This window comes from Ambystoma mexicanum, chromosome 2p (genome assembly GCF_040938575.1).
Source record: "Ambystoma mexicanum isolate Mex_15411 chromosome 2p, UKY_AmexF1_1, whole genome shotgun sequence".
Taxonomy (NCBI): domain Eukaryota; kingdom Metazoa; phylum Chordata; class Amphibia; order Caudata; family Ambystomatidae; genus Ambystoma; species Ambystoma mexicanum.
Window position 1 is genome coordinate 434,131,597 of NC_090923.1, and position 19,467 is coordinate 434,151,063.

At 44.4% G+C, this 19,467-nt stretch overlaps 1 protein-coding gene across 2 annotated transcripts in view; it reads right to left on the minus strand.

Moving 5' to 3' along the window:
• SUCLG2 (succinate-CoA ligase GDP-forming subunit beta) overlaps positions 1–19,467 on the minus strand; it is a 732,334-nt gene that overhangs the window by 679,750 nt on the left and 33,117 nt on the right. Inside the window, exon 1 of one of the 2 annotated variants that reach the window (XM_069643789.1) lies at positions 4,842–4,871. The exons of the other annotated variant lie outside the window; for it this stretch is intronic. Within the exon in view, the coding sequence (XP_069499890.1) occupies positions 4,842–4,856 (15 nt within the window). The 5' untranslated portion in view covers positions 4,857–4,871. Of the gene's footprint in view, positions 1–4,841; positions 4,872–19,467 lie in introns of those variants that run through there. 2 annotated transcript variants of the gene reach the window in all.

Sequence of the window (19,467 nt, forward strand, 5' to 3'; positions counted from 1 at the left end):
CTTTGATGGACTCAAACTCCAGCCTGAAACCTGCCATGGTCTGCAGTACCCATGTATCACCTGATCACACTTGCCAGTTCACCATACACAGTTGTGTCCGCCCCCCAACCCTGGGGTAGGTAATGCATCGTGCACTTACCGTTGGCATCGTTCTGTTGTCTGTAACCGTTGCGTCCTCTTCAGCCACACTGTCCTCTGCCCCTATGAACGCCGGTCCCTGCGAAAACCCGGTTCTGGAAAATCTTCCGAATAGATGAATGGGCTTTTTCTAGTGCAGTGCAAGTCCCTAGAAATCGGGACCTTTCCTTCGCAAAGGCGTCCCCGAAGAGCATTCCTTGTGCTGCTTCTCCAGCTTCGTATTTCGCCAGATCCCCCAACTTACTGTCAATTTTCAGTAGAGGCTGCGTCTCCCCTCCAAGGAGAGGGTACAGCTAGCATTGCCCAGCAGACTGCCCTCTGAGCCCAACTGGCCAGGGTGACCGCATCTACGGGTTCCCCTGTGTCCCTAGCTCTCTCTGCTAGGTCCATTCTTTTTGCCAGGGGACCTGCCATATCCAGGACCTTGTCCTGGCAGCTTTCCCAGGCTCAATCCACCCCACGTCGGATGTCCTTCTTGGTTTTAGTAACAAAAAGTGAACATTTTAGTGTCTAGCTCCGTTTCTATTACTTTGGCAGGTAATTACCGGTCTGGGGCATTTTGCTCTCAATCGGAAATGCACCTCCTTTTCTAATGGCTTCCTAATGCGTTGGGCCACTCTTCAGGGGGCACCCAGTCCGTAGACTTAAGGGGTCTAATGTTCTCGGGGTCGAACATATCCCGTACATCTTAGTCGTCCTCCTGCACCCCTTCTTTCTGTATGGGGACTTTGCTTGTTACAATGCTACTTTTGCTCACTTCATCGTCCTTTATTGAAACGTCATCCTCGTCTTCCTCCTCACCTTCAGAGGAATGTTCACCTTCTCCGGCTGTCCCTATGTTTTTCGCCCCTGAAGTAGGGGGTAAGAGGATAGGCACTGCCGTCTTTCCCAGAAAAGCATATTTAAGCTTTGCAAATCAGTCAACTTCCTCCAGGGGTTTTGTTTGGACCCCAATCACTTTGCCCAGGGGGGAGTATCAGGGGGTGGGGAGGTAGAAGAGTGGGGACTCTTCCGGGCCTTCTCTCCCCCTGTGACACAACCCTTTTCCAAGGCTACGCACTCTAGCTGCCTTCGCCTGGGCTAAACTCCTTTTCTTTTAGGTGCTTTCTTCTGTATTAACAGCGATCCTAGCGTCTGAAGACGCTCCTCAATCGGCTGTATTCCTTGGGAAACAGCTAGTTCTAAAGAATTCCCAAGCACCTTCTTAAAGCTCAATGACAGATCTCGGTCTACCTCCTGCTCTTATTCTGAGTATTCTGGAGTAAAGCTTTCTGCCATTGACTTGGCACTAATGTTACAAAGCTCAACAGCCAGGCTCCAAGTGCCTATCAATGCCTGAACTTCACAGGCTGCTTATCAAGGCAACTCGTTCTTTCAGTTGCTCTCCCCGTGGTCTGCAGCTCCTCATCTCTTATCCGCTCGCTCACCGACTGCTGCGTTACGTGAACAGATGCGGGCGCTGTGGTTCATTCGACCTCATCGCAAGGTCTTTTACTCTAATCTTGTTGCTACTGCTGGTCCCAGGGGCACTCCGGTCACCCAATGCGACTGACAGTCCTGGAGTGTCGGGCCGTTGCGGTTGTTTATGCTCGCCGGGGCGGGTCTCCCCAGAAGCCTCTGGGTGAGCGCGGACTCGATCGAGTCACGATAAGGCAAATTCGCCTGTCATTGAAAGTTGGTTGATCAGCACACGTGCCTCCCTCCCGCGCTTATACAGAGACAGTAACCACATGAACGCATGCACAAAGTTAATGCTCAATATTGTGGACTCCTCTTGAAGCGGTCACTGGATTCGCTAAGCTCACACACTTGTGGCACACAGCAAAATTAACTAAATTACACTGTCATGTACCCAAACAACATAGTACCATAAATATGCTACTCATCTGCTTGAAAAGTAGCAGACAAAGAGAGTTGGACAAGAGGCGACATAAGGAGGGAGGATGTAGTAGGATTGGCTAATATGAAGGAGCACAAAATACAGGATACCGGGGACTTCTGGGGATTTGTAGTCCCGTGTAGTGAAGTTTGTGTTTGTTTTTCAGTAAAACAAACAAACAAACAAAAAGGCCGCTGTGAAGAGTGGCATTAGTTAAAGCATAATGCTCGCCCCCAGTCTTGACATAGAAGCATAAAATATGTGCAACATGTTATGTAACAAGAGGGATTACTACACAATGTAATTAATCAAACCAGTGACATCAGTGATGTCATTAGTGATGCCATCAGTGATGTCATCTTTATGGTAATACGCTGCGCAACAGGGGGCGCATAGCTATGGTGAGCTTGCTTGATATGTGGGTGCTGAATTTCAGGGATTTTGTTACAATAAATGTGATCACCGTAACTCTCTCTTAACTAAAGTTTTTTTCACTGAATTTCAAGGCTTTTGTTATGGTATAGTTTCTTTGTGGCCACTTTACATGTAGCACCAGTAGGTTTCTTTGGGGCCCACTAGCTATGGCCTTCGACCATCTACCTAGAATTTAGTGAGATTCTAACGGTATTGTCTGATAAGCTGAAACTGGGTTCCCAGACCACCCCCAACTTCACATGGTGTCCTCTTTCCGCCTCCCCCACCTCTAGTCTGATGCAACTGCATCCCTGCATCCATTGTCCTCCTCCAAATAGCTTTTTGAGCACTTTATTTTTTCGGCTTCCCAAGTCGAGCAAAAAACACACACTTTTTTTTTTAAAGTTTGTATTTTTATTACTGAAAAGCTCTCAGCGCCTCTGCTGCAAAGCACCATGGGAGAAAGTGTTACACCATAAGGCAGCAACCGGCACCCTATAATATAATACACTAAAGATACTAGGCATTTTAAATATAGTCCTATGTTTGCTTCCATCTAGACAACAGAATTTACTCAGGACTCGCAAAATGTACTCGCCTATGCGCATTAGCGAGGAGATTTTATTAAGGGTGAGCACAACCATTTGCACAATACTTGACCTTCCTGGCAAGTATGGAGATGTTTGATACTTTTGACATTTATTACAATCAAACTTTGTTTGCCGTAAATGGATAGGATAATACAAATTTCACTGTGCATGGTATTGCACCAAATATGAATTGCACTTATGGTGCCATCCACACTTTTACAGAAAGCCCACCTAAACATTGTCACCCACCACCGTGGGCCGAGTGCATTGGGATTTTTTAAGAATTTTGCAAGGCCTGTTTATTTCAATGAAAACATTGCCACTTTTCAGCCAGTGTAGGCATTTAACTTGCAAGACTATTTTCTCCAGTGTCAAAATAAGTATTGTATTCGAGAAAAATTAATTCAACTAATGAAATAAAAAACATTGATTCAACTTTGAATTCCCTTTCATAAGTGTGGTGTTGTGAATGTACGGGCTATGTACAGCTCATTTAAATGTGGACAATAGCTAGCTTTCATAAGACCCAGACAGGTTTGGATTCGGAAAACAATGCTCTAAGGGATTACGCATTCTGTCCTGAACACATCTAGTGACCATTTTCAATAAATAAGTGGGTGCTTCTGTCAATCTATGTATGCATGCACAGCTTTCGATGCGCATGTGTGTGTAATTTTCAGTCTATTCATATTAATTTGCCTTCAGGTCTCAAAGTTTGGGCTGGAGATGTAATATCTCCAGTAAAACGTATAAAGGAAAACATGCTTTCTCGGTCATATTACATGTAGGCCTGCCTGCAAATTACTAAACAAGGATTGAAGGCATTTAACACTTTGCAATTCGCTATGACTAGAATGAATTCTCAATTTAAAATGTTGGTTGCACAAACATCACCTTTATGACAAACTCACAATAGGTGCAGATATGCACGAGATTACATTCAACAATAGTGTGTCGCAAATAGACTATGACCTGTGTGATTCTGTGTTGGCATGATCCGAAAATTAAATTTAATGGTGCTTAATTTTATAAAAGCGCTCTACATTTAAGTTACACCAAATGCGGTGCGTTTTAAATTGTGCCTCTCTATACAAACTGCATTGGGCTTTAAGGAAATGATATGTCATTTGAAATTCAAAGTAATCAGAGGCACAGGGCACCAAATTTCACTGCACTTGGGTCTCTGTCACGTTAACATTTCCTTTTAATTCATAGCCCCTTAGATTCCCAAGACTTTTTCATTGATCGTGAATTGCTGCATATGTATGCAGTGGACTATCGGCTTCAAAATGCACATCACTTCTGCCATTAGAATGCAGCACAGTCCCATTACTAAAATTCAGTCCAGCTGGGCACATACACAGTCTCCTTGACTTGCCTACTCTCCTGATGGTCTATCACAGCACCCATCCACTAGCCAGATCTCCATTGGTCGCTAGCAGGGACTTGGCCACCCGCCCTATCTTCGTGCTGGCTAAAATGCACACACACATTCTTTAAATCCTCTTTTCAATTCTCATACTTCGGACCTCACATGGCGTTCACCCCACAGCGCTTTGGGGTTTGGAGCTACAATGGGGTTTTATTAATATTTATAAAGGTGGCTTCTTATTTTGGGTAGCTTGGTCCCTTTTTCTGGAGCAGCCACACTAAGCAAGGCCCTTGCTCTGTGGGTTGCTTGGAACCCAGTTCTGCCCAGCTTTACAATCTGCCTTCCATCAGTCCCATGTCTCAGTTCTCCCCAGACACCACCTCACAGTTGTTTCTAAAAATATTCTTCAATATGAATCTTCCATTCTTCTTTTCATATTCACGCTTACCTGTGTACATGCCATTATATATTCTTCAGGTCCTCCCCAGCCTTCTGACTAGGTGTAGCTTTCATCAGTTTCATGACTGCAAAGGGAAGGTTAAACTCACTTCTAAAGTAAAATGGCAATTTAGTTTGTAATGCAAATGTACAAGATTAATACAATCTATAGCACTGTAATCTAAAAATCAGAAGGCAGATTTCAAGACGTGTGTCCTGGTGCATTGAATATTTTCGAGCCAACTTTTTTCTCCAAATGTTTCCATGACACCTTGTGTGGATTTTATAATGGGTGAAAAGACCTTTTCTATCTACGCTTTGCAATGAATCTTGTTTTTAACAGGTGGCTCACAGAACTACATTTTTGTCTTTTAAAACTATTTAAACTGAGCAGTCAGGGTATACAGTAACTTCCGGCAGGCCAGGCACAATCCATGTTATCACAAAGAGAATCGTACAAACATTATTACAGTATGAAAGTGTTCTCCTGTCGAGGGTAACAGTTCGGCCAGCCGGATCTGTGCGTCCACCAGCCGAAGGGGGTGTGAACTTGTATACAGTATTCATAACTGTGGTACCTTTCGGCAGGTATGACCGAAACTCTGTCCAAATAACTTCAGGCCGGCAGGCCCTCAGTATTGTCACAACAAAACATTCCTCACATTTCTCGGCCCACGTCAGGTCCGCTAACCACTCCTTAGTGGTAGGGGGGGGGGTGTGTCTTTCCATTTCCAGAGGATACAGCGTTTAGCCATCATGCATCCCATATTAACAAATGCTCTTGATGGTCTCAGTGTGATATCTCGCCACAGTACGAACAACACCCCCATAGGTGAGTATGCAATGGGTATCCCAGTTATCTCCGCCAGGGTTTCCGGCATCGCTCCCCAAAACACACGGGTACAACTCCAGAACAGGTGAAAGTGATCCACCCCCTCCAAGTGACACCTTGGGCATGCACTATGCACTTGCGGGTTCATTAATCATTTACGGACCTTATATTGAATTAACTTGAATCTAGCATTCAATGGCATTTTCCTGGTATGCATACACATCAATTTCCAATGTGCATGCGTAATTTCTATGCCCATATCTGCTCCTTACTCCAGCTTAACAATTCAATCTTGCCAATAATTATAATTTTTGTACATATAATAGATGTAGAGCAATGGATCAGCTCTAGACCAGAGGTCCGCCCCCACCCCCGTTTCCAAGTCTGCGGTGTGATCAATGTACCATCCGGAAATGTATGGCTTAGGGCACTGTACCCCAATAGTTTCCAGATTAAACTCATATATGGGCATAAGGCCTGGGAACTTCCAGTAGCAGCCACCTAAACTACGGCTGTGCGCCCACCCGCATATATAGCGCCAGGCCGTCAATGTGCTGAGAACTGGGTCAAACGGGCAATCGTTTTTATATGACATGTTGTCCAGCAGTAGCGTCCGTAGGTCTGATGTACCAGCTGTCAGCCCCTCCAGTTTAACATTCTACGTACCACTATGAGGCGAATTGTGGTTGGGCCTGTTAAAGATTTCAATAAGGCGACACGCACCTTGGTCTCGGCCTAATATGCAGCGCAAAACTGAGATGCTTTTCTCCTAATTTTAGGCAGATTCAATTTGAGATGGTACACCACTCGCATCACATCCCCTTTTTAAAATACCCTGGGTCACAATGACCCATGAACCAGGCTGGTTGGTGAAATCCAATATTTATTTATTTTAAAATTGAAAAGAAATTATACATTTTTTAATATGGGGCAGCAATCACCAATTGGGTGATAATCACAATGCAAATGGAGTCAAGACACTTGGTTAACCTTTTAGTAGAACAGATATACAGCACACATGAATAGGGGCACTTTTGAATTAGGAAAGATAAAACCCAAGTTAAGGTTTCCCCAAGCAATGTTCCCGCAACCCACAGATAATCGAGTGGATAGAAAGAAGCAGCAGGTAATTAGGAATAAGGGGCAGAAGACAGAATAATAACCATGACCTTCCCTCACAGAATAAGAGGCAAAAAACGACTTTAAAACCTTGAAGGCCTAAAATAGCAATCGGAAATGGCAAATAATTAATTAACGTGTGGTTACATTATAAAATACATATGTTTTATCACAATAGCATGTAGCTCTATCACTGGCAGTCACAAGGCAATGGATCAACAAAAGGCATAAAATTCAAAAATGAGTGGAAGGTTTAGAACAGATTGCAGCCAAATGGCACGTGTAAAAGTTGCATTTCTTTTCAATTCTCACGTTAAATTACCCAAATGATTTTTAATAAAAAGGAGTGAAATACTCCGATTTGGAGTGCGGCTTAGGTTGGGGATAGATATAGAACACAGCAACACTTGAGTTGAAAATAGGTCTCTAGCAATGAAACTACAGGAGTTATGCAAGATATAAAAAGGTGCGCTTTGAGTAAAATGAAGCGGTGAAATAGGAAAGGAAATCAGTTGTGACAAGAATAGTTTTACTTTAAACTAGCGTATTCAGACTAGACCACCAAAGATGGACAGAGTAAAATCCAAGGTTGATTCGCGAATTCAACCCAGTCACCCCAGCGCCCAACCCTGGCGGCAACCAGTCCGATCACTCGAAATAGGACTAAAGGCTTAGGATTACACAAGACAAAATTGAAAAGAGATGGCGCTAGCACTTTAGAAAGTCACGGACAGGGTGGACAGATAATTCTAAAGTTTTAACAAGTTATCAGAATAAGGATAGGATGGCTTAGAGAGTGGCATAAGGACAAAGGCAAGACAAGATAGGTTATGGGTTTCTATGGGGTAGGAACTATTCTGGTTACCACACGGCTCCGCGCCTGGCAAAAGAAAAAAGCTAGGCCGTTCTGGTTACCAGATGGCAAGGACAGCAGAATGGCAATTCTGGTCACTGGATACTAAAGGTCAGCTGGATGGCAGGATTGCAGCGGGCATGCAGTTAGTTGGCAGCAAGCCAGTCTGATTTCAGAATGCAAAAGGTACCACAGCTTTCCACTTTGGTTATTTGGCATTTTAGTAGATTTTTCTGGATCAATAATCTTGCTGGAGTAGGAATCAGCTATGCTTGGGTTTTTCAGTGGGGTCTAGAATCTGGATGGAGCAGCTCAGGAACGCAGCACGGGAACTTCAGGAAGAGAGTCTGCGGAGTCTTGCCAGGGACTCCATCATCTAAGTATATGGCTGGGCAGGTTTAACTAAGCACACCTAACCGACTGCATTGGTCAGGGGTGCAAGTCGCCGCCTCGCTCTAAGCTGGTTGGATTTCAAGGGAATGATGTTAGATTTATGATGCAAGTTTTACAATGTCCAAAACCTCCCACAATTACTTTAACTAAAATCCAGTTTTGCCCTACACGGCAAACTTATAGAGTGGAAACATCTAAACAAATTACATGAACCGGTTACAGATTTTATGCAGCACATGGCAATCCAATCCTCCAGTTTGTGAGACATTGTTTTGCCCTTCTACCAGTTTTTCGTGTTTTTCAGTGTGAAATGTTCGGCCTAAAAATTCCATAACTTTATACATGTGTGGATCGTCATAAGGGATGTAAATATGAAAATTTGCATTGGCATTATGGATACTTTCCTTGTAATCCCCGATTCTTTGCCATTTCTATTCCCAATCGGTCAGTGAATTCCATGTCTTAACTGAAAGCCCATAAAATCACTTTTAAACTGCGAAATATTTACATGTTTACAAAGTCTTGCTGCATACATAAAAGTCTTTACATTTTTATTCATAAATAGTCTTTGGAAACAACTAGCAGTCCCTTGTCCTCCATGTTTGGGAATAGCTTCCAAGCTACCCCCTCTGAAGGGCTGGACCATCATGCAGATCTCCTCTGAAGTCTCCTATAGAAATCACAAAGACATGTGACTTTCTTTTCACATATCCTTGTCCTGGAAATTCCATTGTCAGTGGGTTCCAGCCTAGACTATATTCTGTCCAACCTAGTAATTATCACAGAGTTGTTAGTATCTACTGAGAGGCCCTTTTGTGTCTGTCAACCTCTCAGCAGAAACCTATTTTTTTTTAGCCGACATCCCCCCCCAGAAGCCCCTAAAGTTTGAATTAATTGCATTTACTTTGGCTCTGCATTATAAGAAAATCTGCTAAATATAACCATTTCCTTCAATGTATTTTCACATCACAATCCCCTTCACATTGCTAGATATTTGTCTCCTCTGCAAAGCCCATTTTTACATGTGTGGTGAAAAGCTGGCATTTCTTTTTACATTCGGTTTTTCATCTCCATCAGCTTCCCACACTGTTCTGCAGCCATAGTTCTTTTCTCTTGTAGGCAGGAATTTGTTTGACGAACAGATCCACTGAAATTGACAGAACCCAGATAGCTGGAGTTCCTTTGAAATACTGATCTTTGATACTTTGTGAAGAAAATGAATGTGTTTCCCATGTGCAGCAGAAAGCAAAGTTTCTTGGCCCTTTTTTCCAGATTTGGCTTAACAGAGCCTGTCATTCAGGGGTCATGCTTGGTTTTGCTGAAGCACAATGGGGATATGAATGTGCATGGCAGGGTCTTATTAAATCACAGTGTTTTAAGGAAGAAGAGTTGGAAATAGCGTCAGCAACATTATTTTTAAAGGTGAAAACATTTCCTTTTTAATGGTGATTTTGCGCTTGCAGCAAGGCAACGCTGCTTTTTCACTTTATTCCATTTGTATATGTAAGAACAGTTAAAGTGGTTTGAGAGCTTGTTGTTAGGACTGTGGGTCTTGCGCTAATGTGTGCTTTGCTATCTTCTTTAAGTTACCTGCTGCCTGTCAGGTAGATCTCAGAGGGACCAAGCTCCTAAAGTCCCAATGTTTGCAAGGGTTGTTATGGGTTACTAAGATCCAAAATCTTGAAATTAGGGGCTGACGGGGGTTCCTTAGTATCCAAAGAGTATAAATTTCCACACGTTAGGTGTTTGCAACATTTGTCGATTTATTTTCACTTCAGTAATTCACACATTGGTTGTCACTCTTGTGACCAAACTTAATATGTGGTACAGAGTATGTGATATACTTTTATTCCATTAGTGCCCACATGCGTTTCAACCTTTGAGGTCTTTCTCAAGGCTACATATTAGTGACATGAGTGACAGGGTGCATGGCGAGTGGTGATAGAGGAACATTCCTTATTACATTAAAGCCCATAATTGGTTGTCAGTATTTGATGACGAGACCATAGTTGACAAGTTCATACACAATGTTCATAGTCCTGTGACATTTGTCAGATGTGACATATTAACATATTAGCAATGCATGTGTGTATGTTAATTGGTCACATGGGTTAAATTGCCATTGTATTTTACCATTGTCAGTCAGTTATAGTAATATTATGCAATTATTATCGTTACATGGCGTTATTCGCAAAATACAATGGGAGAAAGGTTTTTTTTATTATTTTGGGGAGAGAAAAAGGAGAGAGAAAAAAAAAGACAAATTGCTCTTTAGTTGCCTTGTCTGTTGGTCTAATTAAAATTTGCGTAAGCTTATGAGGTTGGTTGAGTAAAGCTTACCAAATGTAGGGTTAGCATGTTACCGGATGGTTGTAATTGTAATTCTTATGTTCAGCAATGGTAGAGGGTGACACCTAACGGAAAGTGATTGAGGTAGTAATGAATTCTCCTATGTTGGTCCTAATGCTAATAATTCCATGGTTAGCTAGGGTTTCATAGTGCCTCCATTAGGTGCAATTCACCAGATTTAAGAGAAGGGGGCACAAGGCCCGGTCATGGCACCAATCAGTGTTGGCTGTGCTTGTGGGTTAGTTGGCTAGAGAAGTAGCATGCCAAAATAACGCAGTGAAAACTACATATCCAGTGCTTAGTACATACATGGTGTTTTTTGGGGAGGGGGGAAATCTCAGGCACATTAAATTAAATGGTCCTGTGCTGAAGCAAGTGTGTTGCCCACTCCCGTTAGTACGTGTCAGTTTCAGTAAATAGTAAGTTATTGTGGGTGCCTCTATACTGTAGATGTAGGCCCATTATCTTACCCAAATAGTTGAATGTCGCCCCAGTGATTATGGCATAAGTGCTGTGTTGGTTCAGCTTCACGCAAGTTACATAAAAAACACATGTGGTTTTAAGGAGTGTGGTTTTCAAATTTTCGCTTGCCTGTAAGCATTGTAATCCTTAGCGTTGCATAAATGACAAGGTGCCTATATTAGTGCCCATTTCCTAGTGCATGTTGCCGTGAGTGTGGTGTGACTCGTTATAAAGGGGGAAGGAGAAAAGGGGTTGGAATGGACACAAACTTCTGTCAAGTTAGGTTAGGCCTCTATCATAAGGAGGATCTCTAGTTGTGACCAAATAGCGCTTTTAAATAAACTAAATGTGGGGCACAGAATTGTTGGCAGTCTTACCTCTTACTCTCGGGCGAATGTCCGTGTAGTCTCCTGGTCTCGGGGTGATCTGCTTCAGTGACCGACACCGCGAGACTGCAAGAGTGCTACCATTAAAGTGTAAGCTGTCCATCCATTGGTCCCATCCAAAAAGTGTTCCTATTGGTCCATTGTCAGCTGTTTGGGATGAGCCAATGACGCGGATTGATTGCACACCTCATTGCACTGGGTAATATTTGGGGCCTATTTGTGCAGTGAAGTTTACAGTTTTGGCAAAGCCCCCTATGGTATTAAAAACAGGAGAAGAACTGTGCTCTGTTGGGAATACTCATTGGTTTCAAAATCGGCTCCTCCGGTGCCTTGTTTCAAAATATTTGCAATAAAATTGCGAACATAATGTGTGTCACTAAACGGGTGTTTGGGTATTCCATTAGTCCCACAAGGTGTTCCATGGACTTACGAATGGATCAGTAATTTATGTCTGTGGCCACACTACATAGTGGGGCAACATCTCTAGTGATTGCTGCTTGTAAGGTGATCCCTGAAGAAAGGTTCACATTGCTAATGGGGGCATATATGACATGTCCTCTCCACTGGTGTAACCAGCCAGAGAAGGCTTAAGGTGTTCTCAAGGATGTTAATTTATAGGTTAAAGAACATCCATCATTCTAGTTCTAAACTTTCAAATCACTGTAGTTATCTTAGTGACCATCAATTCAGTCCACAGTATTAATAAAGTATCAAAGAAACACATTTAGTTCATGTTCTGTGTTTAGGCCAAGCAGTTGTAGCGCTCACCTGGTATCCACGGGGACGTCACTCAGCCTGTTCTGACTTCTTACGACCTTGAACCCTTCCCTGGAGTCTACTCGACTGGAGACTGGGCCTGAAACACAGGATTGGTAGAGTTTAACTCCCTATTGTCTCTGTGTGCTTGAACCCCTTCTTCCCCGGGGTCCAACCCTTCCCTTTGATCCACAGCTCACCTTGTTTTCTTGGAAAAGTGTGCTCTCCATCCTGCTTTCAGCGCAGGGGCGCGTTGATTGATGCAGGCTCGTTGCTGCCTAGTTACTTCCCTGGCAAGAGTCCGACAGGTAAGTATAATGAGTCTTTTGAACAGTTCTCTAACTTCGTTCCTTTCCTTCCTTGGATGATGGCCGGCGTCCGGGGATGGCGACGTGCTGCTGAGATGAGTAGCGCTGAAGGCGAGTGAGCGCGCGATGCGCGATGTGACCCTTTCGTATTTGTATTGAACTGAGCTCTTTTTCTGTGTCTTTTAGGTGCCGCGACGTTTTCAGCGTGGATGCCGGTTATGAAGAAGAAATGCGGTGTGTAAGCGCGGTATGCGGCGCCTCTAGATGTTTCCACGCTAACCTGGAGTGTCTTTTCCCTCTTGCAGATGGATGAGAAGTTTCGGAGACAGAGTTCCCCCAGAGCGGCTGGGATTCAGGTAAGCGATTGAAGCTCGTACAGTCTTTAAAAATAAGCGAAGATTTGCTGAATGCTTACTAATGCCTTTTTTCTGTTCTTTTCCCTTAGGAAGCAGCATGCGGGGGGGAATGACACCACCGAAGATGCCCGCAGAACAGAAGGAGCGATGAATGATGGGCAGAAGCGCCGCAAGGTAAGGCTCTTCCTAACGGTGTTCTTGTTCTTGCAGGAGCTGAGCGCAGAAGAAAGATGCAGGCCTACTGGAGACCGATCCGAACACGGTGAGTGTCACGCATGTTTCTCAGCCTGGGCGTGGCTTAAATAGTCTCTGGGTATCCCAGGTGTCTCTGGGCTGAACCACACCCAGAAGACTAGACTGCACATGCAGTTCAGGGAAACGAAATATGTGGGGGCATCCATCTTGTCCCCATCAATGCACTACAAGTCCAATCCCCAATGTTATCCTATGGGAGTGAGTGAGTCTGGTGCCACAAGCGCCAAGTCTGACTCCAAGTGGGTCTTTTAAGGGCTGGAGAGGCCCTTGAGGGCCATGTAGGTGATCGTGGCCTGGCTCCAGCCTGCCATCTTGGGGGGCTGGGGACATGAGGGGCAGGAATCATGACAGCAGTAAATTTCTATATTTACAAATTAGTTTAGCCTCCCTTTGGCGTAGTCTTAGTTCACGGCCCCCTCCCCTGGGCTCTGGCCTGATGATTTCCAGACCCACGAATCTGACGTCCTCCTTTCTCTCCAATTGTGGTTGTTGTTCCTACCAGTGTTGTGCCAGAGGGAATTTGGCATCCTGTGACTTCAGTGATCCTAGATGTTAACATATCCTTATTCGCAGTTCCCTGATGGTACTGCCTATATACATGAGCGTGCATACACATTATTTCATATGTAACATACTTGGGTTTTACAATTCACAAAGTCTGTTTTATTATGTTTTAAGTTGTCTCGAAACATTAATGTTTTGGTGTCCGGAGCAAAAAACTGCACATAGAGCATGTGCCACATTTGTAAAAACCTTTTGGTTTTGCTGCCGATAGCCAGTTATCCCTTCTTGGTGCCTCATTTCTCATATATGATGGGCTCGATATTGTCTTTACTGTTGGTGCTCGGCTGTAAGCCATGATTGGTTTGTCCGTTATCCGTGTTCTTACGTCCTCATCGATTCGGAGTAGGAGCCAGTGGTTGGCTAGAATCTTCTGGATCTTATGGCTCTCTTGTTGATATCGCGTGACATATCTTAATTTGTTGTCCATGCTCTTGGTCCATCTTTTGGCTAGAGTAAATTCTTCCTTGATGTGTGTTCAGCTTTCTTGATGGTTGTTATGGGCTCTTGCCGGTAACCTCTTTGCGTGAAGCGCTCTCTGAGTAGTTCACACTCTGCTGCGAATGCTGTCTCATTGTTAAAGTTCCTTCTCGCTCTTGTATATTCACCTTTGGGAATATTGTTGATTGTTGCTTTTCGATGGCAACTAGTTACATGTAACACTTCAGTTGGTTTCCTAAAGGTCCTAGTGAGGATTGTGCCTTGATTGACCGAGATGTTCAAGTCCAGGAATTCTATTTGCCGAGCACTATGCATTCCTGTGAACTCTATTCCCAACTGGTTCTTGTTCAGATATTCCTTAAAGTCAGCTAACTATAGCTCAGTTCCTGACCATATCATCGGTACATCGTCTAGAAATCTATGCCATGTATGTACATGTGCCATAAAGTCCTTGTTGGAGAAGACCTGCACCTGTTCAAAGTGATTCATAAATAGGTTTGCAAGTGAAGGCGCATAAGTAGACCCCATTGCTATCCCTTTGGTTTGGCGGTAGAAAGTTCCATTGAATAGGAAGTTGTTAAGTGTGAACTCCAAAAACTCCTTGGTCATTTCTATGTGGGAGTAGTAAGATGCCGACGTTTTTTGCGAAATGTGTAGTCCACTGCTTTCAGTGCCAGATGGTGTTCAATTGACGCAAATAGCGCTTTGACATCCAATGTCACAAATAAGTACTCTTCCTTCCAATACATTTCTTCCAAAATCTATAGGGTGTCCATGCTGTCCCCGAGGTATGCGGGTATCTTGCGAATGCCTCCGTTATCCAACCTATAGCACTTAGTATTGGCCTGCTTTCTGGGATGGTGTCAAACGTCTTGTGCACCTTTGGTAGGAAGTATATTGTAGGTATGCATGGGTGTTTGGGTTTCAAATAGTCACGCTCATTAAAATAGTCACGCTCATCTTCCGTGAGTTGTCCCCTCTTGTGCCATTTTGTTATCAGTTCCATGACTTGTTGCTCTATAGTCTGAGCCAGATTGCTTGGTATCTTGCCGTAGCGTCCTGGCGTTTGTAAGTGTTGTGTTGCCATTTTGATATAATCTTCCTTATCAAGTATCACCATGTTCCCACCTTTGTCAGCCTCTTTAATAATTATAGTTTTGTTCTCCTTCAAAGTTGAGAGGACCTGGTTTCAAATTGCCTTGCGTATAGTGTTTCCTGGATTTGGACTTATCCTCCAACTCATGCAAGTCTTGAAAAATAGTAGTTGAAAAATATCAATGGCATTGTCCTCATAGTACCGAAGTAAATTTTGATTTTCTTTTTTTTAAATTTACTCTGGCACTATATGGGGAAAATGCCATGGTGGGCTTCATCGTTTAGGAGTCCTTCTTCCATCAGAGAGCGGAACGTCCCAATCCTCTCGCTGTCTCTCATTGGAGCGTGGAACGACACTCACAGCTTTCTCTTGGATCTTTCCTTTCCCAGTCCCCGGGCAGGTCCTCCTTGGCCTTCGAATGGGCGCAACCAGTACGAATCTATTAAATAAACAAGAACTGGTTACTTCATTTTCCCACTAACTGCCTTCCAATAGGGTTGATAGCAGTGGGACACACATACATCCAATAATGACAATTGATAGTGAAGAAAAATACTCCCCTTCACATCATTATACTTATAAATCCGTCATTCCCTTCGGATTCTTTTTTTTATTCTCATGCTTCAATTGTCTCCTCTATTTGATTCTCTCTTGGCTCCTTCATTTGTTGCAAAGTGTGCCTAGGGTGACAACTCTTCAGCTGATTAATATGGACCCATTTCTCTTCTGTCAGTTCTCCTTTGGGGATGCGGATCCTATAGGCGACAGGTGAGATTTTATCTACAATTTCAAAAGGACCGCGCCAACTGGGCAAAAATGTAGGCTCTTTGGTCTGGTTCCTTAGGAAATTGTACAAGTAGACCCTGTCTCCTACTTGGTATTCCTTTTTGGTTGTTTTTAAATCATATTGAGTCTTCATCCCCTCTGCAGATCTTCCTAGATTCCGCTGAGCGTATGCAAAAGCATGTTGAAGGCGTTTTAGATTCCGAACATACACATGAGTTGTGGAGGCGTTTATCAGTGTCTGCTCCTGTGTTCTATAGAGCAGATGCTGAGGTAACACTATCCTTCGTCCAGTCATCAGCTCAAATGGAGACATCTTAGTTGCAGAAAAAGGTGTAGATCCGATGGCCATCAGGACAAGCAGTAATCGTATGTCCCAACTTGGTCCAGAGTCTGCCACAAACTTTTTTATAATGCTCACAATGGTTTTATTGTACCTCTCAACTCTTCCACTAAAAAGGACCGGTAGTATGCAATGTGAAGTTTCCTATTTACCCCAAGTATCTCCCACATCTTGGTCATCACTTTGCTGGTGAAGTGACTCCCCCGGTCCGACTCAATTTGTTGGGGTAGTCCAAAACGCAAGAAGATGCGATTGATCATCAGGGCGGCTGCTGTTTCTGCCTTGCAATTTGGGGCCGGGAGACATTCCACCCATTAAGCATGTTACGGTTAACATGTATTTGTTTACCTTAGAGGAGCGAATCATGGGCCTGATGAAATCTACTTGTAAATCTGACCAAGGCAGTGTCATCCCCCTCTTCTGCAGGGGAGCTCGGTGTGCAAGTGATGTTGGCTGAAATTGTGCACACACACAAGACACCCCTTCAAGTATTGGTCAAGGTCCTGCCCCATGTGTGGCCACTATGCAACGTCTCGCAAGATTTCTAAAGTAGTGTGAAACCCCTGATGACCGGCTGTGGCTGTGTCAAGGGCGTGACTTAGCATCAGGCTTTGGAATGAGGTAGGGACTACCCACTGGTCACAGCCAGATATGGATCTCCTTACCAACAAACCGTCTTGGATTCGGAACATTTCATCAACACCCTGAGATACTCTTTCCCAATGTAATCGGTATCCGTCAGCGAAAAGTTCTCAGGGTCCTCAATGTGTTGATAACATTTCCCAATAATCGGATGCCCTTTTTGTGCTGCGATTAAATCAGCATCTGGGGTCTCCTTACTCCACTGGGCAGTTGAGAGATCATGGTGATCATTTGTCTGGGACCTAGTGATAGCAGTGACCTAGATTTCCCCCCCAGCAGGGACTCCATCTCGAGGAGATGCCCCCCCTGGATGGCTCTGGTTTTGGCCAGCTCATCAGCAAGGTAATTTCCAGTTTTGTCTGTCCCCTCTATTCTGGAATGACCCTTGATCTTCTTCCAATAGATGATCATCCCACTAGAGAAGACCAGATAATCAATGTTTTACATTAGCTTGCCATGTGCAAGCGGTTTGTTAGCACATAGCATGCCTCTGGTTTTCCAATTAACCAGGTGCTCCTCGAACCCGTTTTGAACATAATTTGAGTCAGTGATTATGACCAGTTCGTGAAGTTGGTGTTGGACGGCAGTGAGGATGGCCTGATGAACTGCCATCAACTCCACCACCCGACTACTGCAGGGACCGATTTTGTATCCAGTGGGGGGTTGCGGGGCATCATTCACCCAGGCATTTCCAATGCCGGCCACCAGTTCCTTTTCCCCATTGTTGTCAACATGGTAGGAGCACCCGTCTACATAAACTGTGGCCATACCCTCGCACTGGTCTTCCTCAAAGACATTGTGCAGGGAATTCAGGTACGTCTCCATGTTGTCCTGGTTTTTAAGACTTCCGTCTTCAAGACAATTTTCTCTGGCACAATCATGCAAGTCAGCCAGAACTTGCGCGAGGGGAGTCTTCTTGTTTTGGCCATATCTGACGTCAAGAGGAAAGCCTTGCATTGACAGAATCCAGGAAGGAATTCTGGAATTACTCACATTTCCGGCCCAGAATCTGTCACTTTGAAGGTATTGCAAAGGCTGGTGTGGAGTCTCCACTATGATGTGTTTCCCCTGGATGAACGGCGGTAATATTACAATGCCCACACCGTTGCCAGGAGTGCCTTCTCACAATCGTTGAATTTTTCCTCCACCAAGGATAAAGTCTTGCTTGCATAGGAGATGACTTTATTGACCGTGTCCTGCTTTTGATATAATACTGCTGTCAAGCAAGTATTCGAGAACCCGGTTTCCAAGAACTCCTCCTTGTTTTTGACAGGGTAAGCTAGATAAGGCGCTTGTGAGAGGCTTCTTTTGAGTTGCTTTACTTCCTCGGCTTCTGGACCCCATTCCCACTTGACCCCCCCTTCAACAGATGCATCAGGGGTCTTGTGATCTCTGCGTAATTGTTACAATTAGGTACTCACGAATGTCCGGAAACAGCAGAGGTGTAGAATTGGCTCTGAAGCAAATAGGTAATTCCCCCAAAGTGTTCAGAGGCCAGAAAACTGGACTCCGTGCACCCTGGGGGCAGCACCCTTGGGAAACCCTCGTGGGGAAGAAACCCCAATTGTCTCTTAGAGGATGGTGTCTCCAAAGTAGTTGTGGAAGAATGGTAAGTACTGCAGGCTGAGGAGGAAGGATTACAAGTAGTCGTCTTGCAGGAAGATGGAGATTGCTGAGGACGAACGGTAGAACTGCAGGTAGAGGGAGGAACGGATCTAGGAATCCGCTCGGCGAGGAGGAGTCGAGCAGCGACTTGGAATGAAGCCCGGTCGTGCTCAATGCTGTAGAATATGAAGAAAAGGGAAGAGGAAAGGAAACGAGGTAAGAAGCAGCATAGTGAAAAGAATCCGAACACAAGTGCACGGGGCAGGAAAGCAAGACGAGTAATAGGGAAATAAAGAAAGGTAAGAAAAGGTAGAATAAGTCGAGGCGGAACTCAGCAACAGTGCGCAAGACGCAGAAAAGAGGAGAAGAGGCTTAGAGAAGTCTCAACGGGCTGTTCAGCAGAACGCTGGGAAAAAGCACCGGCGCTAACAGCGTGGTGCAGCGAACAGAAGCGACGCATCTTGCCCAACCATAGAGAGGAAGATATTGAATGGGCAGACGCGGTCGCCATGTTGGAAAAAACTAGAACGGTAATCGTCTTGTGGTAATAGCGCTGATAAGCCGCCATCTTGAGTTCCATTGCTGGTATCTTGAATGACTCATTCTCCATTTCCGCCAAGTATGTCGAGCCGAATTCCTGACAGTAATCCTCATTGAACTTCCTACTGTAATTAGTCAGTCCAAGGAGGCTTCTTAGGTCCAGCAGAGTTGTGGGTTCCTTAAATTTTAGGCATGCTTCCACTTTCTTTTCCTGGGGACAGAGACCCTCTGGAGTGAATTCATGTTCCAAGAAGTTGGCACGGGTTCTGTACCACTGCGCCTTTTGGAAGGTTAGTTTTGCTCCGGCAACCCTCAACTCTGTCAGAACATTCCCGCTATGTGTTCCTCCACAGTTGAGCTTTTTATCAGGACATCATCCACATAGGCCAGGTTACCCCTTTCACCCAAGTCGGGCATGGCCTTTTGTAGGAATATGTTGAATTTGTTGCCGGAGTTGATTTATCCGAAGGTAGTCCGGGTCCAGGAGTACTGCTGCCCCCCCACAGGTAAAGGCCAGCTTGTATTGGTTCTCCCCACTGACAGGCATGGTCCAGTA